At 53.0% G+C, this 26,800-nt stretch overlaps 1 protein-coding gene across 12 annotated transcripts in view; it reads left to right on the forward strand.

The window, feature by feature from the left end:
* The window catches only part of AKT2 (AKT serine/threonine kinase 2), a 42,759-nt gene that overhangs the window by 3,375 nt on the left and 12,584 nt on the right, over positions 1–26,800 (forward strand). For 4 of the 12 annotated variants that reach the window (XM_077131824.1, XM_077131820.1, XM_077131826.1 and 1 more), the window contains exons 2-4: positions 15,187–15,316; positions 19,910–20,038; positions 22,033–22,144. In XM_077131824.1, the coding sequence (XP_076987939.1) occupies positions 15,271–15,316; positions 19,910–20,038; positions 22,033–22,144 (287 nt within the window). In that variant the 5' untranslated portion in view covers positions 15,187–15,270. Of the gene's footprint in view, positions 1–14,278; positions 14,472–14,513; positions 14,636–14,913; positions 14,984–15,186; positions 15,317–17,486; positions 17,604–19,909; positions 20,039–22,032; positions 22,145–26,800 lie in introns of those variants that run through there. The other 8 variants (XM_077131821.1, XM_077131822.1, XM_077131823.1 and 5 more) reach the window with 8 other exon arrangements.

A 26,800-nucleotide genomic window follows, 5' to 3' on the forward strand; every position in this document is an offset into this window, starting at 1 on the left:
GGGGTCCAAATTCAGCCCCACAACTTCCTGGTTATGTGACTTGAGCAGGTTCCTTAACCCCTCTGAGCACTTTTCACCTGTTTTGTCAGGATGATAATTCTCACCAGATAGGGTTGTTGTAAAGGTTAAATGGATTAATTCATGGGAAGCCTTTTAAACTGGTGACAGAGCTGTGAACACACAGTGCATGCTTCCTGTTCTCAGTCCTTAACAAGTGTGCCTGACACATGGTTAGCTTTCAGTGTGTTTTAGTAATGGTAATTCTTAGAATTTCTGCTAAGATTTTGAAGGCCCTTGGCTTGTCTGATAACACCAGGAGGGTGGGGCTGAAATGAGCAGCTCCATTTTTCCAGATGTCAAAATAGAGGTTGAGGGTGGGAGGGACATATAATCAAGTAAAAGCTGGCAAATGCAGCTTCCAGGCCCCTTCCTCTCCCAAGTAGTTGCTGCCCCTGAGTCCCTCCCAGGTGGAAATTCCCATCCTTTCTAGATATCAGACTCTGTCCTAAATCCTCATTCTCCATGAGCTTTTACTGAATCTCCAGCACAGCCTGGGGAAGGCCCTTGATCCAGGCCCAGGGAACAGCTTGTTTGAAGACTGCAAGGTGGGAAGGGTTGGTACTAGCAGGCTGGAGCAGCAGAGTTGACTGCGGGAGTTGGCAGGGCTGAGTGGCAGAGCCTCAGGGCCCTCGGCGAGAAGTGTGGGTTTGATGCTGAGGCAGTGCAGAGCCAAGGACTTTCTCATCCATCTCCCACTATTCGTGCCTAGCATTGCTCCAGGTGCTTGGGATAAGGCGGTATACTTGGCCAAGTCCCTTCCCTCACCAAACTGGGTGAATGAAGAAGAAGCACATTGGAGCAGAAGGGCTGGGCAGTGAATTAAAATCAGGTGTGGGGCTCGAGACTGACAGGTATTTCTTTTTTGAGGAATGGGAGAAGGCCTCTGAGCAGGTGCCTTTGAGCTGCTCCCAGGATAAGATGAATCAGTCACGTTGGACGTGACGAGCAGCAAGAGTCTTCCAGGCAGAGAGAACTGCAGCGCTGAGGTCTCAAGGCAGGCCCGAGCTTGGTGAGGTGCCAGATGGACACGGAGGCCTGTGTGTCTGGGGAGAGGATGGGGTTGAGGGGAGAGGTGAAAGTGAGAGAAGAGGTGAAGGTGAGGGGAGAGGCTAGAGGTATGAGGCAAGCAAGGGGCTGGATTACTCGGGCCATGTCGACCATGTAAAGAGGAGTTTGGAGTCTGAGTGGGAGTAGCCTTGTCAGATCCTAGGGTGTTGGAAGGTGACTCTTGGTGTAAGGGAGGATTCTCAGAATTCTGCACGGGGTGTGGATCAGGGAGTTCCACGTGCCTCCCACTCAACCCCACCCCACCAAGTGAGACTTGCTGCCCTAGAACCAGCAAAGGCCCTCTTCTGTGGCTTTCACGCTGTGTTCCTGGGAGCCCACGCTGTTACCTCTAGGGAAAGATGGGGGTGGGAGGTGCTCAGTGGGCCGTTTTTCTGTTCTTCCCTTCCAGCCTGTTCTAGTTTGCTAGCTGCCGGAATGCGATATACCAGAAATAGGATGGCTTTTAAAAAGGGGAATTTAGTAAGTTGCTAGTGTACAGTTCTAAGGCCGAGAAAACGTCCCAATTAAAGCAAGTCTGTAGAAATGTCCAATCAAAGGTATCCGTTCAGGGAAAGATACCTTGGTTCAAGAAGGCCAGTGAAGTTCAGGGTTTCTCTCTCCCCAAGTGAGAAGGCCCATGGCGGACACAGTCAGGGCTTTTCTCTCAGCTGGAAAGGCACATGGTGAACACAGCGTCATCTGCTAGCTTTCTCTCCTGGCTTCTGGTTTCATGAAGTTCCCCAGGAGGTGTTTTCCTTCTTCATCTCCAAAGTTCGCTGGCTCTCCAGAGGTCGCTGGCTCTCCAGAGGTCGCTGGCTCGTAGACTCTCTGCTTCGTGGTGTTACAGCATTCTCTACTCTCTCTGAATCTCCTTTCTCCAAAATGTTTCCTCTTTTATAAGACTCCAGAAACTAATCAAGACCCACCCAAATGGGTGGAGACATGCCTCACAAATCCATTTTAACAATCACTCTTGATTAAATCACATCTCCGGGGAGATGATCTAATTACAATTTCAAACGCACAGTATTGAATAGGGATTAGAAGAAACGGCTGCCTTTACAAAATGGAAGTAGGATTAAAACATGGCTTTTCTAGGGTTCATAACATCGTTTCAAACCAGCACACAGCCCAAGAGACTGGGCTAATATCAGATAACAGTTTCAGAACAACATACATAATACCTGATAGAAACTATACAGGCTGAACCTGCCTTCCCCTCAGCTTGGATGCCAGAGGGCCTGCGGCATCCCTAGTGTTACCCTAGAAAGGCCAGGCCTTGGGGGCTGACCAGACAGCCTCGGAGCTGATGGCACATCAGGTCCTAAGCGATATTAGGGAGGCAGAATAAATGGGGTCAGGAAGGGGAGATTATTATTTTAGCTGGGGTGGTCAAGGAGGGTCCCCTTGAGGCGGTGGCATTTGAGCAGAGCCAGGAAGGTGGTGAAGGGGTGTTGGGAAGATCTGGGAGAAGACTCTTGAGACTGAGGAGGAATCTGCTCTGATTCCCAAGCGGGTGAAAATTGTGGTGAAAACAGGCCTGGAGAGTCTCTGTAACCTGTGCTGTGTCCCCACCCAGGAAGTGTGGAGGATGGGATCTGACTGTGAGCAGTCTGGGTGCAGAGTCCCCCCCATTACCTGAAGGCCCCGGGAACTAACTGTTGGTGAGAATTACTCGCACTCGTGAATGTCAGCCTGTGCCCAAGTGCTTCACGGGGTAAACAGGAGCCAGGCTTCTCGAGCAAACCTACTCTGGGCTCCAGAAGCCCCTGGGACTCGGGCATATGGAAAGGAGTGTCTGTTGCTGCTGATCTCCGAGCTGCTGGGGGCCTGAGGGCCACCCCTCCCCTGTCCTCTCCTCCCAGCTGGCTCCGCTGCTGGGCCCAGGCCACACGGTGGGGTGGTTCCGTGGCAGGCTCTTCTGGACAGCCAGCCAAGCAACGAGAGGCCCAGCCAGGGAAGACGGGCCTGGGAGCAGGACCAGGAGGGAGGGAATGAGCGTGGGAGGGGCGGTTGGGTGGGATCACAGCCTGGCCCCTGGGGCAGGACCTGCTGCCAACTTGCCCCCCCTTCCCCCATGGCAGGGCCCTCGCGGGCTGGGTGCATGGAATGGGGGACAGCAAGCTGGGGCCGGCCAGGGGGAGACTCCATCTGTGTCAGAGGTCCTTGCAGGAAGTTTCTTGAGCCCAGCCTTCCTGCCTGGAAGGCTCGTCTGCAGATGTTGTTTCTAAGGGTGAGGCCAGCTTTCCTTGGTTTGCCCCGTTGTGGGCCCTTTCCTAACGGACTGGGGCGGCTGCAGCTCCCTTGCCCTCCCTCTCCCCGCCTCTGTCCTTCCCAGCCTGGCTTCACTGGCTTCGCAGTTTTCATCATCTGGTAGCTTGTCGGCCTGCCCTAACCTAGCCTGGACCAGCTGAAGCCACCACGGCTTATGGTCTGGGCTTGGGGCGTCCTTCCTGGATGGGAACCCTGCTCCTGGCTCGTCTCTTGGTTGCTGTGGAACCCTGGGTGCCTTATTTCATCTCTCTGAGGTGCTGTTTGGAGAGTGTGGGAACCTTGTTGTCTGGGGGCTGTAAGGACTAGGGGAGCTCATATGTCGGTCCTGAGGAGACACTGCTGCTGGAGATGGAGTCTGGGTGTGGGTGGGCAGCTGGGCAGGGAAGGGGTGCAGGGGTCAGCCAGCCTTTGCCTGTTGGTTGGCAGCATGGGGTCAGGTTTGGAGGCCAGGGTAAGTGTGGCGAGGGTGGGGAGGCCGGGTGGGCTCCAGACAGAAATAGTAATCACTCTCCTGCTGAGCCCTGCTGAGCCCTTCTGCTCTCTGTACTCCGGGTTCTCTAGCTCCAGGGACTCTCACAGCCACCTTGAAGTGACTCTAATTCCCACGACTTGGTAGATAGGGAACTGAGGCATGGAGAGAGACAGGTGAGTCCATGTCATAATTCTGATTAGCTAACTTAGCGGCCTCCCTTCTCCAGGCACAGCCCAAAGCTTACACATCTGCTCCCAGTAAACCCTCACAGCACCCCTTATCCCTATCTCCCAGGTAAGGAGACAGAGCCACAGGGAGATTTCTGGACTTGCCCACAAAGTGTTAGTGAGTGCTAGAGTTGGGATTTGAACCCAAATCTCCCTGGGGTCCCTAGTCTGCTTTTCAAGACTGACTCCTGCCTCAACAAGCAGTGTGGCCAGCATCCCTGGAGTAGCTGCTGTGTTAGGACTTCTTTCTTGTTCTTTCTCCTAGATAGAGCTGGCACGGAGTCAGCCTCTATCTTCCGGGGAATGATTGGGTTAGCTTCCCTGATGCCTGCTTGAGAGATGGGTGTGGCTGCCTGTTCTCATCCCCTGATGTGTTCCCCAAAGACGGGAAGGAATGAGGGTGGCAGGCCCTCCCCTCCCTTCTGAACTGGGGTCTGACTCCCGAGTGGACTTGGGCCTCAGAAATGAGCCCTTGGATGCTGGGTTTGGTCCCTTGTGTATTCCATTCAGTCACCAGATATTTATTCAAGTACCTGCTCTCGCCATACATGGTTCTTGATGCCGAGAGTGGCACTGGGTCTAGTGAAAGAGGCCGAGGAGTAGAGCTTGCCCCCTGACAGGCCGATGCAGCTGAGGAAGGGAGCAGAGCGCTGGCTGGACTTGGTGGGCGGGGCTTTGGGAAGCTTCCTGAGGGAGAACAGGAAAAGTAAGCTGTGAGGACCCGAAGGAGGCCCGAGCAGAGTGTGGGAGCGGGTTTGAGCCAGTGGCGGGAGCCTGGGGAGGGGGAGGGCGCACAGGGGGCTGTGGTTTGGAATCAGGACTGTGTCCCCAAGGAAGAAGGGCACAGCCTGTGAGTGGGGCGTGACGTAAGTGTAGAGGAGGAACCTGGAGGGGGTAGCCCAGACTGGGGGCCGTAGCCTGGGGAAGCAGGTGGGGAGGAAGGAGCCTGTGAGGGAGAGGATGGGCTAAGGTGGTGGCCGGGAGGAACCCGGGCACTCCTGCTGCTATCTCCCTCCCTCCCAGGGGTGGGAATCGCACATGTGTTTTGGGATGGTGTCTGCCAGTTGTTGACTTATTTTAGCTATGTGTTTCCATTTAGAAGATATCCTCGAAAAGTTAATATAAGCACATCATGAGTCATCTGGTTGATTCATTTATAACCAAGTAATGACAGTATTAACCAAGCCGCCGTCTCCAGAGCCCGGGTGACAGTCTCAGGATGGCCCTTGATTTGGGGGCCTGCCTTTGTGTAATGGCTGCTCGTCTTCTCGGGCTCTGGCTTTATCCCAGCTACATGCAAAACACATGTTGTTGGTCCCCACAACAACCCTGGGTTATCAAAAAATGCATCTTTTGAGATGTCATAAGTATATACTCAGTCAAGTTGGTGCTAGATCCTATTTTTCATATGGAAAGCTAAGGTTCAGAGAAAGGAGTCTTGTAAACCGGAAGTGGTAGAACCAGGATTTGAGTTGACCACACCCCTTACCTGGACCTGAGGTGGGAGGTCGGGTCTCTGGGCTACTTCCATGTCTCTAGGGCGAGCAGAGTCGGGGTGTAAGAGCGATGGCATGGTATGGGAGTTCCAGTTTGTAGCCTCGGGTGACCCGGCAGCTGAGAGTCACAAAGTATCCACGGTGCCCACCTCACCCCCAAGCCTTCAAGCTCTGAGGACTTTAGATCTGCACTGTCCAGTATGGCAGCTGCTAGCCACGGGTGGCTGCATACATTTACATTAATTAAAAAGTAAAGTAAAAATTTAGTTCCTGTCACACTAGTCACAGTTCATGTACTCAGCAGCCACGTTTCCTTCACCACAGAAAATTCTGTGGTACAGCCCTGCTTTGATCCATCCCAGTTCTCGTACTCACCTGCATGTGACCTTGGGTATGAGACTCATTCTCTTCAGGCCCCAAGGTGCTTCCTCTAGAGGATGAGAATAGTGGCAGCATCTACATCACGGGTGGCTGTGGAGTGAACATGATCCCCAGCCAGGCCTGGCACACTGTGAACGCTCAGTAAATATTAGCCCCCTCGTGCCTGCCGCCTGCCTGCCCCTAGTTGCCGGCCGGTCTGGGGTAGGGACATGGTAGGGACGGGGACCACCAGGCCCTTCCTCAGAGCTCCTGGAGTGAGGGACAGACAGACGGGTGCTGATGCAGAGCAGAGCCTCAGGGAGGTGCTGTCCAGCCAGCTTGGAGGGGGTGCCCAGGTCTACAGACCTCAAGGAGGGTAAAGGGGTGTAGGAGGGACAGCTCTGAGAAGGAAAGTGGAGGAGGCTCACGGTAGTCTCCACCCAGCCGGGTCCTAGCTTGGGAACTCACGGATCCTTCCATCACCCCGTCTCCTTGTCTGTAAAACGAGGGTTCACATGGTTCCTAAGTGAGCTAGGTGGTAGGGGTGTTGGGCCAGTGCACAGGGCGTATTCTGGAGACAAGTGGAGAAGAACACCTGGCTGTGGCCCCTGCTTTACTCTCCCTGCCGCCACTCCCCGCCCCCCACCCCTCCTGGCCATCCTGCACATTTGGAGCAGGAAATTCCATATGTTGCTCCAGGTAAAATCCATAGCTCTTACAGGGGCCTCCAAGGCCTGGCACAGCCATGCCACTGGCTTCTGCTGTGGCCACATCTGCCTCTCTCCCCTTGGAACTTGCAGCTGTTCCTCAGGCAGGCCCCACCTCCTCCCTGGTGCTGCTCTTGGCCTGGAGCACTCTTCTCCCAGGTCTGTGTACAGCCTCTTTGGCCCTTTCAAGCTTTTGCTCAAGTGTCACCATCTCAATGAGCCCTTCTCCCACCACCTGGCATGCCTAGGTCTTCCATATGCCCTAACCCTTCAAGTGCTACTTTATTTTACTCTGAAATGTTTGGCACCTTTGGGTATATGCTGTAATTTCCTTATTCATTTTAATGTCTGTCCTCTCCCCCACTCTCAGTCTAGGTAAACTCCCTGAGAGCAGGGAATTCTGTTTGGGTCACTGCTACCTCCAGATTATAGCAGTGCTAATCCAGAGTCTGAATTCAGTGTATGTTTGTGGAATGAATGAAGGGAAGATGCTTTGTGTCACCTTCAGAATTCTAGGTTCAAAACTTGTGGTTTGGTTTGCCACTCTTACCCTGGAATTCAGTTCCTCAATTGAGTTCCCAAATGTCTATTGCCCTCCCGCTCTGGGCCTGGCCCTGTTCTTCGTGGTGCTGGGGACACAGTGGGGACCAGGACAGACCCGTCCTGGTCTTTGGCAACACTCCCCTGGTCATTGTACCAGAGGCTGAGCAGTCTGGGTAAGGGCTGTGAGGGAGAGCAAGGACCCACTCTGAGGGACTCGAGGCAGGGAAGGGAGCAGTCAGGGAGGTCTTCCTGGAGAAAACAACCTTTCAGCTGGAACCTAAGGGAGTGAGGAGGATTTAGCAGGTGAAGGTGGGGAACAGCATGTACAAAGCTCTCCACTTCTTGGGTGAGAGAGCAAAGAGTCTTCAAGAAACTGAGAAGAGGAAGTGTGTGTGTGTGTGTGTGTGTGTGTGTGTGTGTGTGTGTGTGTGTGTGTGTGTGTGAGGCTGGAGAGTGAGCAGGGACCAGAACAGGGTGACCCTCCCTGTGGGCCTTGGACATGATCCTGTGGGCACTGGGAAACTCCAAAAGGGCCTGAGCAGGGGAAGAAAGAACAGAGCCCTGTTTGGGGGGACATAGGGGATCCCCTGGCTGCCATGTAGCACTATAGGTGCAAAATGCACCCAGCCAGACTTGAATGTTTGACATGAGTTATGGGGGTGCCACAAGGCTCTGGGTGGTAGCATGATGGAGCAGGAGTGCAAGGGGGACAGGAAAGAGAAGGAAATCTGTTCTGCTGCTTGTTCTTGTCCCAGTTTCTTTTGCAGCCTGCCCACATTGCCTGCCTCCAGTCCTACCTGCTCCAAGTAGACAGATGGGGGTGGTTGGTTGGGGGGTGGGGAATGCAGGGTGTTAAGGAGGAAAGAAAAGTATCTCTTATGCTGCCTTGTCACTGAGAAAGTGGAACAGGTAAAAAGTCCCTGTTACAGAAATATATAATGTAGGATGTAAAGTTCACCATGACCTCACCAGAGGAGATTATAGGCAAGCGTGAGCATTGAGCAGTTCTTGTGACAGGGTATGTTCCCAGAGCTTTGTGAATTAACTCATTTAATCCTCACACCATCCTTAAGATATATATCTTCTCACTATCCCTAATACACAGATGAGGAAATTGAGGCAAAGGAAAGGGAAGTGACTTGTCCAAGGTCACATGATCAGCAAGATCTGACCTGGGACCAGAACCTGGCATTGGTTCCTGTGGCCACTTTGGCCCTGCTCCCCTGTACTCTGCCTCAGTTCCCTCTTACGCACAATTCATTCTGATGGTTTTCATACATACATGTCCTTGTGCCTAAAATTTAAGACACTATTCCTTGTGAGACTCGGCTTGGATTGTATAGCTGCTTTTTGGAAAAGGACACTGCAAGGGAAATTTAAATGTGGATTGTGAAATGCATGTCAGTTTCAGTAATGTCAAGGTGAAAAAATAAGCTTATGGTAGAATTGAGGTGTTGTGGTGTCTGTATTTTAGTGTTTCAGAAAAAGGATCTGTCGTGTGGTGAGCCTCTGGTGCTGAACACTGGTGATTTCCATGTCAGCTTGTCGAGGTTGTTTTTTGTCCTAAGATGGCTGTGCTGTGTTCTGTTGAGGTGACGGACCCTCTTCCCAGATTGAGTGCTGCATTGAGCCTTTCACCCGCATGAGTCGTGACATGGAGGTACCCCACCCTGGTCTGCACTGCACAGAGGAGGAAATTGAGGCTTGGGAAGTGGTGGAGCAGGGACCCAAACTCAGGTCTGCCAGGACACGAAGCCGCGCGTGAACCGGGACCCCATGGCCAGGCTGCCCAGGGTCACATCCCAGCTCCATACTTCCTGCCCACTCGGAGCAAGTAATTTAGCATCTGCTCCTCAGTTTATCTAAGTTACATTCCTGTGTCCAAAGCACTTAGATAGCCTGGCCCGAGGGAAAGCATTAGCTCGAGTACAGTCACCACATTAACATCATTATAATACCAAACCCTTCTTGTGACCCGTAGGTTTGTTTCCCATTTTTTTGCTATCCCAGCAGTAGTGCTTAGGAGAGTGGTTCTCAACTGGGAGTGCTTTTGCCCCCAGGGGACATTTGGTAATGTCTAAGACATTTTTTTTTTTTTTTTTTTTTTTAACATGGGCAGGCACTGGGAATCGAACCCGGGTCCTCTGGCATGGCAGGCAAGCATTCTTGCCTGTTGAGCCACCGTGGCCCGCCCTCTAAGACATTTTTAATGTCATGGTTCTCAGGGCAGGTTGCTCCTGGCTTTAGTGGGTAGAAGCCAGGGATGCTGGTAAAAGTCCTACAGTGCACAGTGCAGCTTCTGCTCAACAGAGAGTTCTCTGGGCCAAAATGTCAGTCGCGCTGAGATTGTGAAACCATGCCCTAGAACCTTCCTGCACTTGCATAGGCATTTTCTGCAGGAGAAGTTCCTCAAAGGGCATGCATGTATGTTTTCCAGGTTAGTGGTTTTGCTAAAATTCCCTCCCAAAATGTTGGCCTGACTGATGGAGCCACGAATGGTGGCTGAGGGAGTTGTTCCCCACTACTGAGCCCAGTGTGCTCCTCAGGCCTTTCGCCTCAAAGCCCCTGTTGTGCCATAGGTTCCTCTTGTCTCTGAGTTGGTCTCAATTGCAAGTCCTCCTGTGGGAGCTGTAGGGAAGGTGTCCAGTAAAGGGCAGGGGTCAGGCTCCTGTTGGAGAGAGGAGTGGAATGGGGTGGGGGGGTTGCTTCCCACTCGCTGAGCCTCAGGAGTGCCAGGAAGGAGATCCCCAGCCCCACTGACTCCAGTTTCTGTGCTTCGGAGTCCACCACTCTTATCTGTTATGTGCTGTTTGCCTGGAAACCAGGTCAGTGAGAAGGGGTGAGAGGAAAAGGGCTTAAGCGGCAAGAAAAGGAATCTAATTATGAGACTTTACTCTATACACCTCATTCCACAAGCATCTGTTAAGCACCCACTGTGTGCCTGGTGCTGTGCGAGGCTCTGGGGATCCAGCAGTTATTGAGACAGATGAGAGGCCCTGCTGTTTACAGGGTCCCAGTCTCCAGGAGGGGCCAGGACAGAAACACTAGAGCTCATCTAGGCCTCACAAGTCCCCACACCCCCCCAAGAGGCAGGATGCACAGTGGCACCCGCTTACAGATGAGGAGGCCGCAGTTAAGAAGGACCCAGCCCGTTCCCAAGACTGCCCACCTGGGACGGGGTGGCCAGGCCCGGCCTCTGCATAGGAACCTGGCCCCAGCACTGTGGCATGGATGTTCTGAGGGGACCGCAGGGTGGAAACCATTGAGAAATAGGACCCCAAAGTCAGACAGATGGAAATAAAAAGAAAGTTTTGAATAACTTTGTGTTTATTTGAGATACAGAGGTAGGGTAAGTCAGAGATAGCTGCTGTTTTAAACAATAAGACTTTGTCAGTGCAGTGAAAGCCCCCTGGGGGACCCCTCCCTGCCCAGCTGACCACTGAGTGTGGCCCATCTCCTGCCCATTTGCTTGTTTTTGCATCTGATGGTATTGTGTGGCTTTGGCCTGAGGCCGACTCCTCTCCCCTGGAGTTCGTGGATCCCCCGCCTGCCAGCCCTGCTCCTGCGTGGGGCCTCAGGGCTTTTGCTCCCTCCTTCCGGAGCTGTGAGGTGTTCACAGGGGGTTGCTTGCCCAGGGCCACATGGTCAACTTGTAGCAGAGCCATCACTGAAACTGGATTCCTCCTCCTCTGGGGTCCTGGCCACCTCAAGGGGAACGTCAGGGCAGGGCAGCCTCCCTGGCGCAGGGAGAGCCCTGCAGGGGTGCCAGCATGCCCAGTTTCAGCTCCCCTGTGTCCTTTGGATTCCTGGACCTTTTTTCTTCTTTTTTTTACAGTTACTACTTTTGTTTTTTAAAAACCCAGAAAAATGTTAAAGACACTTTATACAGCATAGTGTCATGAGTCACTGTAAAGAGAAGCCCTGTGAAACCCCACCCAGGTCAAGAAACAGAACTTTGTCAGGTCCTGAAAGCTCCTCCTTCCCACCTCCTGCCTCTCTCAGATGGAACTACTGTCCCGACTTCGGGGATTTTTGTTTCCTCGGTTTTCTGCCAGTTTTATTGGCTAGAGAGGCGGCCCTAAAAAAATGGTGTAGTTTTGCCTTTGTTGAACCTGACGTGAGTGGCTTCACACTTCGAGTGTTAGTCTGTGGTTGCTGCTTTCCCTTGTGCTACAGTCCCCTGTGGTTCTGTGGGTAGTGCTGGGTGGCTCCACTGCGTGAGCTCCCCACACTGGTTTATCCATCCCTCCAAACACTTTCACACTTGGCTGCTCCCAGTTTTGGGGTTCTTGTCAGTGTGCTGCCATGAACATTCTAGTACATGTCTTTTGGTGCACAGATGTCTGCATTTCTCCTGGGGTCTGTGGAACCACTGGGGTGTGGGGTGGGCATGCATTGAGCTTTAATTCTTGCTGCCAGTTTCCCACAGTGGCCGACCCCCTCGACACTCCACCTGTCATAGAGAAGAACTCTGGTTCCTCCACATCCTTGTCAGCACTTGGTGTTGTCAGCTTAAAATAATTTAGCCATCACTGATGGGTGGCTTCCACATGCATTTTCTCAGAGCCAGTGAGAGGGAGTGTGTTTGTTGGGTGAGTGAGTGTCCCCTCCTGGGATGCACCCTTGCTTTTGTCACTGTGCTCCCAGGTGGCTCACCTCAGCCTCCAGCTGCAGCTCAGGCCAGGCCTTCTGTAGACCCAGACCCAGATCCTCCCCAGCCTGGGTGTCCTCCATTGGCAGCTCCCTCCTCTTGGCTACAGCGACTTGTGTTTCATCATCGAAGGCCTGCGTCACAGACACCTCGGCTGAGGCACCACCCTCAGCGGGAGGACAGGGCAGGAGCCAGGCGGACACAGGGGATCTTCAAGTACCTCCCCTCACTGTCGCCTGTGCGGCTACTGACTTCTCCTTTGCTGAAATAAGAGTCAAAAAAAGTGGCTCTGGTGTCCCGAGAGTGGGAGCTGGTGTGCTCAGCTGGGTGACCTGAGGGAAGTGCCTTACCCCCGGCCCCTCTGGTGGGGTGGGGTGGGGTGGAGCATTCAGGAGAGAACCCTGGGAAGCAGCCCGCACCTTGCCTGCCCAAGGTACCCAGCTGGCAAGTGTCTTTTGAACTTTGGGCCCTTGACCGCTCCTGGCTCCCCGGGCTTTCTTCTTGTCTTTCTTTTAAATAATGGCAGCCACGTGTGTAAGTGTTTGCCAGCATTGGCAGTTGTGCGGCTGTTTGCGCATTGTGTGGCCAGTGCTGACAATAGCCTGGGGCTGCAGGAGTTGCTGAGGCTCCGAGAGGTGAGGGAAGGGCAGAGGAGAGCTGAGGGTGGACACCAGGCATCTCTTCCTTTCCCTCCAAATCTGCCCTTCCTTGGGGCTCCGAGTACTCCATCTTAGCTCTTTGCAAGTAACGTGAGCTGAACTTGTCCCCGAGGAAAGTTTCGTGTTGGACCCTGAATTTAGGGAGGACTTCCCTAACTCTTGACCACAGCCCGCCAGGCCATTTGCTCCCTTGCCCTCCTCTGCCCTTCCTAGAGCCACGCTGGCCTCTTAGAGTTCTTCCAACTCACCAAGCTCCCTTCTACCTCAGGCATCTTTGCATTGGCTATTGCCCTACCTGAGGTTCTCTTCCTTCCGTGTCTGCCTGGCTCACTCTCTCTGTGAATTCAGCCATCTGCTCACTTGTGCCTTGTGTGATGCAGCTAAATTGGCACCTTCTTCCTTGCCATCCTTTATCCTGCTTCATTTTCCTTCTCGGCACATTACTACCAGTAGACATTGTCATATGTCCGTGTTTGTATGTTTGTTGCCTCCCTGTCTAGAAAGTGAACTTCATGAAGGCAGGGCCTGTCTTAGTGAGTGCTCTGCCTGCCTTCAGCAATGCAGCCGGTGCCTGGAGCTCAGGATGTGAGTTCAAGAAAGCTTGGTGGTAGGACTAGATTCTGGAAATGTTTCCTTGCTATGTCTGATTCTGGCTTGGGTTTTCTTGGGGGAGACTTGGGTTCATTCACTGTATACACAACAGACAGCTCTCCGGTGCCTACTTAGGGTACACTGAAGAGTATCTGTAGGTATGGGGAGAAGTGCCTGAGGAGGTGCCCAGAGAACACCCAGTACAGCTGCTGAAGTCAGGAATGCTTCCTGGAGGAGGTGACTGGTTGAACTGAGACCTTCAGGAAGAGGGGAGAGAGAGCTGGGAGAAGGGCCTGGGTGACTGAAGCCTGGACAGGGGTATAATGGGTCGTCATGGTTTCTTAGATGCCAGGCGCTGTACTGTTTAGAGCACCACCCATGTGGGGCTCCTTGGTGGTGGGAAGGACTTTGTTCTGTGTCTTGAGGGCACTGGGGAGCCATAGAAGGGTTTGGAGTGAGAGACGGGGTCACATGTAGCTGGAGTGTAGATTGGTGGGGTGGAGAGCAGAGGTGGTAACCCAGGGAGAAGTTTGGGCTATATTGCCCACAGTGGGTGAAGGGGCGGTATGGACCATTCAGGAGGCCCAGTGGACAGACCTTGGGGACTAACGGCTGAGCAGGGGACAGGAGGCAGCTGGAGTGAAGGTCAGCTGGGGCCAGATCCCATAGGGCCCTGAATGCCATCAGAGTAGCTTGGCTTTTTCACTGAAGACATTGGGGAGCCACAGGAAGGTTTTGAGCTGGAGAAGGACAGGGTCAGATGTGATTGTGCCTCTAGCTGCTTAGGGGGGCAGGTTGGAGGGAGTCGAGGGCAGCAAGGAGTTGGGGGGCTGGGACCCTAGAAGAGGACAGTGCTGGACCTGGGCTCGGCTGCTGGGTGGGAGGGAGGAAAGGCATGATGGAGATCGGTGCTGCCTTAGAGGGCCGGACAGTGGGGTGTTCACGAGCAAGGTCTCTGGCAGGCCTGTAGGTTGGGGTGTTGGCTACACGCCTCTCATGGTGTCAGTCATGCTTATGAGGGGGCCCCTTGTTACTACTCCTGGCCCCCAGTAGAGGCCTTTGCAGTTCTGAGTTCAGAGGGTAATTTTTCACCCCAGGTCTGTTTCCCTGTCCAGTCAATGTTGCTTTCTCTCCTGCTTCCTCCCACTCATCTCCCTTTCCTCTGCCAGGCCCGGGCAGCCTGCCACCATCACATGCCAAGCAGTAGTGTGTCCGGCCCACCAGCTCCCCCGGGGCACGGGAGAAAGCTGATGCCCATGGTGTCCCTAGAGCCAGCTGCTGGTTCTCCGGGGGCCCCTTTAGCTCCTGACTGCATATAACCCCAGGCCAGGAAGGGCACAAGCCGCCTTGGGCTCCAGGGCCCCTGTCCAGCCCACAGCTCCAGGTAGGGCCCAGCTGGCTGCTGCCTCATTCACGCCCTTCTCCCTCTGCCTGGGGAACCTGAGACGCAGCAGCCTCGGCGTCTGTCAGTCTGTCGGCTGCTGGTCCCTGAGGACAGAAGTGAAGGGGACCAGGGGTCTTGGTGGGCCCTAGACAAGTGTGAACGCAGTAGGTTGCTTTCTTGTTTAGGATCCCAGAGTGGCTGGGGCTTAGAGAGCCAGTCACCTGGAGGGGCAAGGAGAGGATAGGCCAAGGGAGTGACATAGGATTGGGGGGTACTTGGTTTGCTGAAGGTGGCAGGCTGGTGGCTCCTTGGTTTGGAAATAGTGGTGAGGGGAGAGAGTGTGTGTGTATTGGGGGGTAGGGGTATGTGTAGGCCCATGCTGGGGGTTTGGGGCACTTACCTCAGGTGTCATGGCTGCCTGATTCATCTGGGGTTACCTTAGCATCGGGGCATGAGACCTACATGGGGGTGGAGCTGAAGCCATCTCGATGCTTGTCCAGTCAGTAGTAGAGGTGAGTGGAGGGGCCGCCTCCCCTCAAATGGTGTCCTGAGAGCAGGTCTGGCTTTTGCCCAGACCAGGGACCTCTGCTTCCCCAGGCTCTTGCTCACCCTTACTGGCCCCACCTGGTACACAGCAGGAAAAGCTTCCTGGGGAAGGAACTTGGGCAGTACCCCCTCACCTCCCACTCTGACAGACTCCTTTCTTGTCTTGTAGACAGTGCTCTGTCCACGGTGCCTCCTGCATGTCCTGCTGTCCTGAGGTGCCCCAAGCTAGGTGACAGCGTTTTACGCTGCCACCATGAACGAAGTGTCTGTCATCAAAGAAGGCTGGCTCCAAAAGCGTGGTAAGGGGCTGCTTTTGCTCACTGTTCCATGTCTCCCCCTCCCACCCCCCTGGCTTTTTTCCTGGCAGCTGGTGTTCTGAGAGGCAGAGGTATGGGGTCTTCGCCAGCCTGGGCAAGGAACCAGCATTCCATGGCTCTACCTGCCTATGTCTAGGCCAGTAGCTACTTGCAAGCCTATTTCATGGAATCCTTCAGTGATCTTCTGGGCAGGGGACCTGTGCATATGCCTGGGGCTTGATGCCCTGTCTGAGCCCACAGACCAGCTTGAACCCTGCCTCTGAATTAGATCTCATTTGTAGCTCCATTTCATAGAGGAAGAAGCTGAGGCTCAGAGTGGGGGATGTCAGTTGACTGAAGTTACCCAGTGAGGCAATTTTCAACATTCATTCATTCAGTAAAAACACATTGAGAGTGTGTCATGTGCCAAGCCTGCCCAGGCTCAGAGGACACAGTGGTGCCCTCGTGGAGACAACAAACGGCTGAATAACTCAGCGTGTCATAGAACATCAGGTGGCGATAGGTGCTGTGGCAAGAAATAGGATGTAAGAAGAGGAAGGGGCTGGAGAGAGATGGGGTCAGGGGAGGCTGTCGTGAGATGACGTTGAACAGAGGCCTGGAGGAGGTGAGAGATTCATTTAGATGGCTGGGTGTCCCAGGGAGAAGAAGAGCACAAAGACCCTGAAGTGTGAGTGTGCCGGTGCGTTCTAGCAATGGGGAGTTGGCCATTGTGGCTGGAGCAGGGTGAGCGAGACTGAGAGGGAGGAGGTGAAGAATCACGTGGGCAGAAACTGTGTCAGGCCCTGCAGGCCACGGAAAGGACCTTGGCGGACACCCTGTGTGTGGTGGAAAGCCGGAGAGGGTTGTGAGCCAGAGTGGGGTGTGAGCTGACTGGACAGATAAGAAAACCAAGGCCCACAGGAATGGAGTCATTAGCAGGGAAGAGATTCACCTCCCCAGAAGCTGCGTGCTGCCAGTGGGCAGCTAGGAAGGAGCCTGAGCGGAGAGTCTGCTTTGTCCCTGGCACTGGGGAGTGGAGGAGATAATCTCCTGGCTTTTGTGGCTCTTCCTCCTAAGAAGGAAGAGTGCCAGGCCGGGTGGTAGCTGCTTTATTTATACTTTCACTCAGCAAACATTTCCTGAGCTCCTGGTATGTTCCAGGCACTGGGCTGGGTGCTAGGATGCAGGTGGAGATCCCCGTCCTGTGTTGCTTTCTTACATTCTAGTGGGGAGGGCAGGCAAGTGTGCCCAGGGCAGGAGTCCTGAGAGGAGTCAGGCCACATGAGGAGGTCTGGGGTGCGGTCAGGGAGGGCTTTGCTGAGAAGGGTCATTTTAGTAAAGGTCTGAGGGAGGCAAGGGAGTGAGCCCCGTGGTTAACTGTGGCCGAACTGGGGTCAGAGGGCACACTCCCTTGCACTAGGTCTTTGCAGCGTGGTTGAGAGGAGCAAGGTGGCCCTGCGTGACTGGAAAAAGTGCCATCCTGTCCGTCCACCCCACCGACACCAAACAGTGATGGAGGATGGAGGCAGCTCCTGGAGACCAGGCCTCCTCATCAACTGACCAGGGAGACACATTTCCTTCTGTCCTTTACTGGGCAGGTGTGGCATTCAAGACCCTCTCTGGCCTCAACTCCCACCCCCACCCCCCAGACTGAACCCTCAGTTTTGGGACTGTCTGTGGAGGTTTCTTCCTTTCTTTTTCTTTTTCTTTTTAGAGCTCTCTGAACCTTGGCAGATGTCAAGGTTACAACTGTTCTCTGCCATTTCTTGGTGCCAAGCTGTGTTACCTCTCTGAGCTTGTGTTTCACATCTGCAAAATGGGCTAACTGCCCAGGCCTTGGTATCAGCTCCTTGAGGTCAGGGCTTTTGTCTGGGTTGTTCACTGTTGTATCCCCAGCACCTAGAAATGTACCTGACACACAGAGGTGCTCCATAAATGATTGTGGAATGGATGGGATTATGCATGTGGCTTCTGCGTATGTGTTAGGGCATGCAGAGTCTCTAGTCTGGACTCAGGTAGTGGGGTTAAACAGGTTTTGGCCCCTCTTGGGGCCTCAGGGTCTCCATCAGTGCTCCAAGGGACTGGTTTGAGCTGGCCTCAGGCCTGCCCCATCTGCTGGAGTGTCTTGACTCAGACATACCCATTTTCGGTTTGCAGTACACATGTGCATGTGCAGTCCTGGGCCTCCCTGGTACCTGGTACCCTGGTGGAGGTGGACGAGGCAGAATGGTCCCTGCAGGCTTCAGCGGTTCTAGTGGCTCCTGCTTGCTGAGCGCCTACCACATACCAGGTACTAGGCCTTGCTCTTGACAAGCCTGATTTCATTGAATTTCATAAATGAGCTGTGAGATAGGAAGTTGAGGCTTAGAAGGGGAAGTAACTTGCTTCAGATTGCAACTAGCAAGTGGCAGAGCTAAGGTTTGGGCTCAGACCACCCGACTTCTGAACAAGTGCTCTCAAGGCCGCTTTATCAGAAAGACTTGCTCCAGGATTGGGCAGGTGAGAGCCGGACTAGTCACCCTGGCTGTCTGCTACCCTGTTTCCAGCACAGCCTTAGCACCCCAGTGTTAGCATTGCACCAGCCCCCGTCCCATCTGCTGATGTAGGGCTAGGTGGCAAGGTGCTCGAGAGCATGGGCTCTGGACCTGGGTCCCCATCCTAATGAGGCCCATTAACAGCTGGGAGCCTTGGCCAAATGACGGAACCACTCTGTGCCTCAGTTTCCTCATCTATAAAATGAAGGTAATGAGAGTATCTACTGCATGAGATTGCTGTGAGGGTGTTTTTCTCTCCTAGGCTTCCTTTTTTCCTTGGCTTGTTACTGAAGGTGCAAAGCACACAGACGAGTGCCTGAATCATAAGCCCACTCCCACTGCCCCGGCACCCACGTCGGGAAATAGGACAAGATGACCCCTTGGAGTAGTCCTCAGGCCCCTCCCAGCAGTGAGCACTCTCCTTTGTTAGTGTAGATGAGTTTTGCTAGTTTTTGAACTTGATATAAATGGAATCACTTAGTGTCTACGTTTGAAAGAACTTGTTCATTTTAAACCTGTAAGGCCTCGAGGAGGGTGTTGGACACCAGGTAACCCCACTATTGTTAGTAGCAGCAGCATCTCGGCCATCAATTAATGGATGTTCCCCTAAGAGAAAACAAAGAATTAGAGTGACTTGCCAGAGGTTACACGGCAGATATAGCTCGAAGTCTCCTCTGTCATCTGCCTCCCTGCATGCCATGGGCATCAAGGGCCTGGCACCCTCTTTGATTAAAACATATATTATGCACCTGTGGCGTGCTGGGCCCTCTGCTGGGTATCTCCTGGTTATTGTCTCTCTCTTTTTAATAACTTTATTGAGATATAATTACCAAACCATACAATTCACTTATTTAAAGTGCATAACTCAAATGGTTGTAGTATATTCACAGGGTTGTGTATCCATCATCATAGCCAGTTTTAGGATATTTTCGTTACTCTAAAAAGAAACCCAGCACATATTAGCTGTCACCTGACAATCTCCCTATCCCTCCTAACCCTTTCCATTTCCGTGGATGTGCCTGTTCTGGGCATTTCATATCAATGGAATCATGCAATTTGTGGCTTTTCATGTCTGGCTTCTTTCACTTGGCATGATATTTTCAAGGTTCATCCACATTGCAGAATGTATCACTGCTTCATTTCTTCCAACTGCCAAATAATATTCCATTTGTATGGAGAGATCACATGTTATTTCTCCATTCATCAGTTGATGGACATTTGGGTTGCTTCTGCTTTGGGGCTGTTATTACAATGCTGCTTTGGACATTGGTATACAAGTTTTTGTGGCGACGTATGTTTCACCACTTCGTTTTAATTCTTAACAGCCTTCTGAGGAGCGGGCTCTTGTGGTGTGTGCGTACGTGTGTGCATACCTGTGTACATGCGGTGCTTGAATATTTGTGGTCAGATTGGCAAAGCCCCCATCCAGTCAGAATGAAGGGAACCAATTCCGGACGCCTTTGTTGGGTCTGGAAGGGACACTGGGGACACTCAGAGGGCTGGTCTCCATGGCCTAGCACCATGTTTTGAGTTTGATTCCCTGCATGTTTGTGTTGTTGCATACCAGCTCTGCTCTGAGGCTTGGAGAGGCAAGGAAGCTGCCTGCGATTCTGCAATTAGGAGCCCAGAAAGCCTGAATCCTGACCTGTGCTTTTGTGTTCCCTTCCATCGCTTGAGGTTCCCCTCCTCCCCCATCTCCTCCTTCCCCTCTGGGGTTTGGCCTGACAGGGCCACAAGGCTCATGTGTTTGGAAGCCTGGGCCTCCCCCGGGACCGGGCCAGGCGTTGGCAAGGCTGGCCACACTCTGAGGCAGCTGGCACCCTGGGGCACTGCGGCAGGCGCCTTCCTGTCAGGCATGACCTCTGGATCACTCGGGCTTGGCCCAGTACCCCTGCCTGCGTCAGCAGGAGCCGCCTCCAGGGTTTTTCTGGGAGAGGCACACTCCTGCAGGCCTTCCATCTACACTCCTCCCACCAAGCTGCCCTTTGTGAGCCACTGTCATGCTTTTGACCCAGCCTGACCTCGCCTTGACCTCTCTCCCTTCCCTTCTGCCTCATTTCAGGTGAATACATTAAGACCTGGAGGCCCCGGTACTTCCTGCTGAAGAGTGACGGCTCCTTCATTGGGTATAAGGAGAGGCCTGAGGCCCCTGACCAGACTTTACCCCCCTTGAACAACTTCTCCGTAGCAGGTATGTCCCAGAGGAGGGGGCTAAGCTGGGTGCTCAGAGAATGGCCTGGCAGGTCTTGGAGCCGCATGGGGCTCAGCTGTTCTTGAATAGCTCTGGGCATATCTGGGGCCTTTTTGACCTTGGATTCATTTCCTACCCTTCTTCTCTGCTATCATGTCACCTGGCTGGAGGGACTCTACTGGTGGGAGATGGAGAGCAGGAAGAAGGGAAAAGCCAGATTGTTTCCCACAGCCCTGCCTCAGGCAGCTCTCTTCTGTGGCTCCAGCCCCCCAGGCTCCTGTGGTTTCAGCTGGTGTCAGGTGCTTCTGGCTCACGGACTCTGGTGACAGTTCTTTTCCCGCTGTCCCTCTAGCCTGGAGGCGACATGGCCTCCAACTCAAACTGATCAAATGGCTGGCCTCCCATCCTTTGACCCCTCGTGGTGCCTGAAGTGCGTCTTTCAGGCTGGATGTGACTGATGAAAGCTTTGCAGACCCAAAACCTTTAGCTTGAGCTTCTGAGACCTGGCCCGCTCTCTCTCCCCAAGCCCCCAATGTCTCCAGTCATCTCACCTAGGGGGAGAAAGAACCATGAAAACAAATATAAGCCACCATTTAGTGAGCCCTTATCTGATCAGGCACTGTTCTGAGCCCTTTCCTTGGATGATAACATTTAGTCCTCATCCCAGCCCCATTGAAGCAGCTGATGTTTTAGCCTCATTTTACAGATGAGGTCATTGAGGTTTGGCAAGATGAAGCAGTTACCTGGAGCTCTGCAGTTACTGACAGAGCTAAGCTTGGAGGCAGGGCCCTGCCTTCCAATCCCTGCCCTCTCCTCTGCCTCTTTCCCTCCCTGCTGACCTAATCAGTCAGCATGCCCTCATTCCGCCTCCTGAGAACTGTTCAGAGCCGCTGCCACCCCCCATTTCCACTGTAGCCCCCTGCCCTCTCCCACTAAGGTCCTTGCTGCAGCTTCTTCCCAGATGTACCTCATGAGGCTCCCTCCCCGGCTCTCTGGAATGCAGCCCCAACCATCTCTCTCCTGTTTAAAGCCTTTTCTTAGTTGGTTTCCTTGTGGCACTGGTGACCATAACATCTAGCTCCTCCCCTGAATTCCTGGCCTATCCTGAGCAGCTTCCCAATTGTCTCTCTGTAGATGTCCCCTGGGCCCCTCCTAGCCACCATGTCCCAAACTGGCTTTCATGTGTCTCTTCCCCTCTGTCAACCTTTTTCTTCCCTGTCTCCTTCTCAGGGTTGTCCCTGCCACCTCCCCATCCCCTGGACATTGGCATAGGTGCCTCTTCCTCTTCCCTCCAGCATGTTGACCTGCCTTTTTCTCTCCTGTCATGGCCCTGCTGTAACACCAACCTTGCCTGCTAGGTCTCTGTCTCACTCTCTTCCCTGGACTCCCAGCCTCCAGCCTCATCATCATCTATAGGGCAGCTAGAGGGATCTGTTTAAATCTGTTCAAGTCCCTTGCCTGCTTAACAGCCTATCCTGGCTTGGGACAAAATCCAGATTCTTCCTCATTCCTGAGCCCTGCCTATATCTCCATACTTCTGTCATTTCTCCCCTCTTCACACTTAAATTGTTATTTGTGATTTGTAATTCCCTGAGTATGTGGGTCAACTGTCAGCCCCAGGCTTCTGTGTGTGATGTGTCCTCTCACTGACAAAGTTCACTTCTCCCTTCAAGGCTCAGCTCGGACATGCCCTTTCCTCCTGGCTACCTGGACTAGGTTAGGTGCTTCTTCTGGGCTTCTGTACATCTCTGAATTTCCCTCCATCATAGCCCTGACCACTAAACCATCACTGTCTTGTGCCTCTCCATGTCTCCCTCCTTTCCTTTCCCCTCTTCCCTGGACCTTGAGGCCCTTGAGGACAGGGCCAGGTCACTGAAATCTTCCCAACCCCACCTGGCATGGACTAGACACAAACGAGGTGCTCAAGGAATATGGGCGCAGACCAGCAGGATTGTGGCCTCATTGCCCTTGCCCTCTGCTGCCTCCACCTGCAGAATGTCAGCTGATGAAGACCGAGAGGCCGCGGCCCAACACCTTTGTCATACGCTGTCTGCAGTGGACCACAGTCATCGAGAGGACCTTCCATGTGGACTCTCCAGACGAGAGGTGAGTGGTCTGGGCCCCTTGCATCCGCCTTTCAAGAGTGGCCAGGCCCAGCATGAGGTGGTTCCCCCAATATCCTGCATGGGAGTTTGCAGGCTTCAGCCCTTCTGATGTGGAAGTCTCTCACCTAGAGCCGAGAGGTGGGGTGCTTGGGGCTGTCGCTGTCTGGAGATCTGCAGAGGGCCAGGGGTTTTAGTTAGCATCTCTGTTGGTTTTGTGATGGGAGTCTGTAGACCTCATTTAATTCCAAAACGTTTTTTTTTCATATTCAGAATAGATGTTAAATGCTCACCTAGTTCAAAAGTCAAATAGCATAAGGAGACATATGTGAAAAACTTCACTCCCATGAGCCCAGTACCCTCCCGCCCAACCCCCACCCGAGCAAGCTGCTGTTCTTACATGTCCTTGCAGAGTTTCTTCATACACATACAGTCTGGCACAGACCGAGACTTTTGTTCCCCATCCGCCTTGTTTTTTCTCTTTACACCGAAGGTAAAATTCTGCTGACACTATTCTGAGCTTGTGTTTCTCCCCACTTGGTAGTAGGTCTTGGGAAATCTTTCTGCTTCAGAATTTAGAAAGCTACTACTCCTGCCTTTCAAAATGTTTTTTAACAGGTACATTTGTATATCCTAAAATTCATTATAACAGTTCTTCAGTAATGGCTGCTAGGGTTGTTCACAGCCCTTTGCTCCTTATAAACCATGCCGCAGTGAAGTGTTGCACTCACCTTGGCTGACGTGTGCAGGTAAATCTGTGCAGTGGATTCTTAGGCATGGGATTGCTAGGTCTCAGGGAATTTACAACTGTCATTTTGAACGATGCTTCCGGTAGGGATTGTATTAGTTTATGCTTCCACCAGCTATGTCTGAGAGTGTCCCTGCTCTCCTCAGCAGGAGGGCCCAGGCTCATCAGAGGATCTCTGTGAACAGGGAGGGTGAGGTACCCCCTAGCTGTGGAGTCCTCTGGGTTGGAGAAGGGTGATGACTAGGGGGAGAGGGGCTGGTTGTTTGTGGACTGGCGAGGACTGGCTTGTGTACCCAGGGCAGCCCTGCCACCTCCCATTCCCTGAGCGTCCCTCTGACCTCGTTGTGTCCCGCTCAGTATTGTCGCTGGGACGGGGGCCGTGTTGTGGGCCAGGTGCTTGCTGTGCCATTTTCTCAGGGCCACAGTCATGAGTTGCAAATGAAGAAGTTCGTGTGGAAGTGCTCAGCTCAGGGCCCGTAGAATCATCCAGCACACGTGCTTGTTGGTGCCATTTCTCTCCATTTCCACTGCCACTGGCAACTCTGTTAGGAGTGCTGCTGTGTCTCTGTGCTGTTCTTCTGTCTCTTTTGCTACCGTCAGTCTGTGACCCATGCAGTAGCCACTGACTTAAAACAGAAACGGCATCCTCTTGCTTAAAACAGAAACGGCATCATCTTGCCTCCTGCATGAAACTCTTTAGCAGGTTCCTGTGATGTGAGGGATTAAGACCCAACTCCCTGACGTCATGGCATGTGGTGCCTGGTATGGTCGGGCTCTGTCCTTCCTCTCTCTCCCTCATCTCCTGCCCAGGGGCCCTCACCCCACGGTTCCCTCCCAGAGCTCTGCATGCCCTCCTCCTCCTTCCCACTGGTTCATGTAGTTCACAGATGTGGGCTGGGTGCCTGTTTCAGACACTGGGGATGGCCCGCATTCCAGTGATGTCCTTCAGGCTCAGGCTTAAATGCCACCTCCTCAGAGAGGCTTTCCCTGGCTGCCTTCTGAGGGCAGGTCCCTCTCTGGTTCCTGCCTTCACACTTTTATACACTTGTTTTCCCCATCAGGCTAGTAGCTCCCTTGGAGCTCATTCTCTGCTTCACACTTGGTACCCAGACCATGGTCTGACCCACAGAAGGTGCTTAGAAAATGAGGGCTGCACAAATGACTGAGAGAATGGGTGGGTGAGAGGTGGGCTCTTACAGCCCCCCTTGGAGGGGTTTTCTGGGCCATCCCTTTTCTAAGCCCTTTATATCCAATGTCTCATTCCCCCCTTAGATGACCCTGTAGCCCCTACTTTATGTCTGAGTCACCTGACGCATGGGAAAATCACACAGCTTGCCCAGCATTGCCCGGTAGGAAGGGGCACAGCTGGGATTTGCATCCAGACCGTGTGGCTCCATCTGTGCTGTGATCACTGTTGTGAGCCCCAACTTATGGCAAACTGAGGCCCGAGAAGTTAGGCCACTCAGCATCATACAGCTCATGCCCTATGCCCTATGCCCTGCCCGTGATGTGCGGTGCCCCCGCCTGGCCCCCTCCTGGAATATCCAGTGGGACAAGTGTCCTTATGGAAGGGAAGGAGCCTGGGTTCATACCCCAGGGTCTCTGCTGGCTGGCTCTCTGCACAGGTCAGCCTTCTGACTGCTGCCTCTCATTTGTAGACAGACTGTGGCAAACAACAGTGCTTTCTGCTTAGTGCTCTTGGGCCAACTGAAGGAGCTGCTTCACCCAAGGCATTTAGACTGGTGTTTGCCCACAGCCAGCTCTGTGGGTGGTGGCATAATCGACACTGCTGTGAAGGAGGGGCGTCCCTCCTACAAGGTGGTCCAGCCCAGAACCTTGGTCTGCACTCCTGCCCGGGAGGGGCCCCTGCTTCCTCCCCTTGGGCCTCCTCTGGACTTTGTGGCTGTAGCTTCCATCAGCTTCTGTAACTCTGGGACTCTATCTGCCTGGCACAGGGAAAGGCTGGGTGGTGCTGAAAGGAGCAGGAAGTATCTGGACAGGAGTCTCAGCTCTGCCACAGCTGGCTTTGTGAGCTTTGCAGGTGACTCCATCTCTAGGTGTCAGTTTCCTCATCAGTCAAAGCCCTTCTCTCCCTGTGCGCTTGAGGAGAATTAAGTGGGGTGGTATCTAGAGTCAGCCACCCCATGCTGTTACTTTCTCATCATGTCTCTCCTTGGATTCCAGGGGGCTCTTCTCTGGGGCATGGTAGGCGCTTCAGTCCCAGCCCCGGACAGGAGCTCCCCTCTGCCCCAGACACCATGTTGCAAATCCTTGAGGAGTATCCTGGACAGAGGCCTTTGCTTTTCCTCTGAAATTCTGAGTGCTGCAACCTTACAACCTCGATCCAGTTGGAACAGGATTTGGGGCTTGTCAGGCTGGGAGCAGAGAGAGCCTCAGTTCCACTTGACCCACCTCCTTTTGCATCCTGGTGGGTTTCCCTTCGTCCCCTGTTGGGCTGGGATGGGTCCAACCTCCCCTCTACCCAGGGTCTTTAACACTGACCTTGTGTTAAGCACTCTCCATGTCAGAGCCTCTGCTCAGTGCCATGCACACAGTGGCTCACCAGAGTCTTCGCATGTCTAGTCCCTGCAAGGTGCTTCGGAACCCCTGCTCATGCTGTTCTCACTCTGCCTTCAGGATGAGCCCTCTTGAGCAGACCCAGAACCACTGCATGTTCCTGAGGTGCGGGTGGGCTACAGCTCTTTGGATCATACTACTGGTGATGAGCTGGCTCTTGGTTCTCGTTCTCCCTCTCCCCGTAAACAAATATGATATCACACATCTTAGTCTTTATTTAACCTGGTGTTTTCATGTGACAACGCCTCAACAGTTCTCTATATTATGTAGTTTTCTTGCCTTTTAATTTCTTTAAAATAAATGTCATATCTCTTAAATGTGTGATTTTTTAAAAATTTGCAAACCATGTCATATCCCTAAAGTCAGTATTTTTAAATTTCTAAGATAACAAATGGAGTCTAGTAAAGCATATCATGGGAAGTACCCCCCTGCCCTGCCACCCACCTTCCGTATGAGTTCGGATAAAGCTGTAACTTGTTCCAAAAGGGGCACCGGTTAAAACAAATTGAGAAATATGGGCCTGGGACACTGGCTCAGGCAGGGAAGGGCCGGCTCCACCTTCCTCGGTGTGGACTGTGTCTGGGAGCCATGTGGACGTGTGCTGCCTCTTGTTCGTGACCCCTTCCTGCTGATTCCCTGGCACAGGTGTGGGGGACTTAACTTGTACCAAGCAGATGGAAATCTCTGTCCTCTAGAGCTGGACACATGTGGGTTATGGGGCAGCAGACCCTGCTGGGGGTGGCCAAGCCTGCCCCCAGAAGGGAGAGGTATTGAGTCCGTTATTCAGTACCCATGCACACGATTATTTATGCATTTGTCTTACAAAACATGACCTCATGTTGAGTGAGGCCCCCGTGTGGAGGCAGAGCCTCTTCTGTTTTAACCTGGGCCCCTGAGTTGCTGGGGAGTTAAGCAAGAATTGCTGAACCAGGTCCTAGGCCCTTTTTCATTCCGGCTACTGGGCTTGGAGCAGCCACTGTGTTTTACTTGAATTTTGTTTTGAAAACCTGTGCTTCAGAAGGGAGAGGGTGGTCAGTTAAAGTTAATGTTGTCTGAGTGCGTGGTGTCGGAGTACAGTAGAGTGTAGACTCTTTTTTTGCCTGTCACTCCTGATTCCTCTCCCCAGAGGCAGTGGGTTTTCTCCTTTGGTGAGTGCTGTTCCAGAGGTGCCCATGCTTACAAGAGTGTGTGTGTTTGTCTGTGCAGAGGTTCTCTTTTTTTCTAACTCCAGCAGCAATGATAACTTTTGCATCATTCTGCTGCTGCTTTTTCTTTTTTCATTCAAGATGTCTCATATCTTATCTTTGCAAGTCAGAATGTAGATCTGCCTCATTC

Source organism: Tamandua tetradactyla, chromosome 16 (assembly GCF_023851605.1).
Source record: "Tamandua tetradactyla isolate mTamTet1 chromosome 16, mTamTet1.pri, whole genome shotgun sequence".
In the NCBI taxonomy this organism is placed as follows: Eukaryota; Metazoa; Chordata; class Mammalia; order Pilosa; family Myrmecophagidae; genus Tamandua; species Tamandua tetradactyla.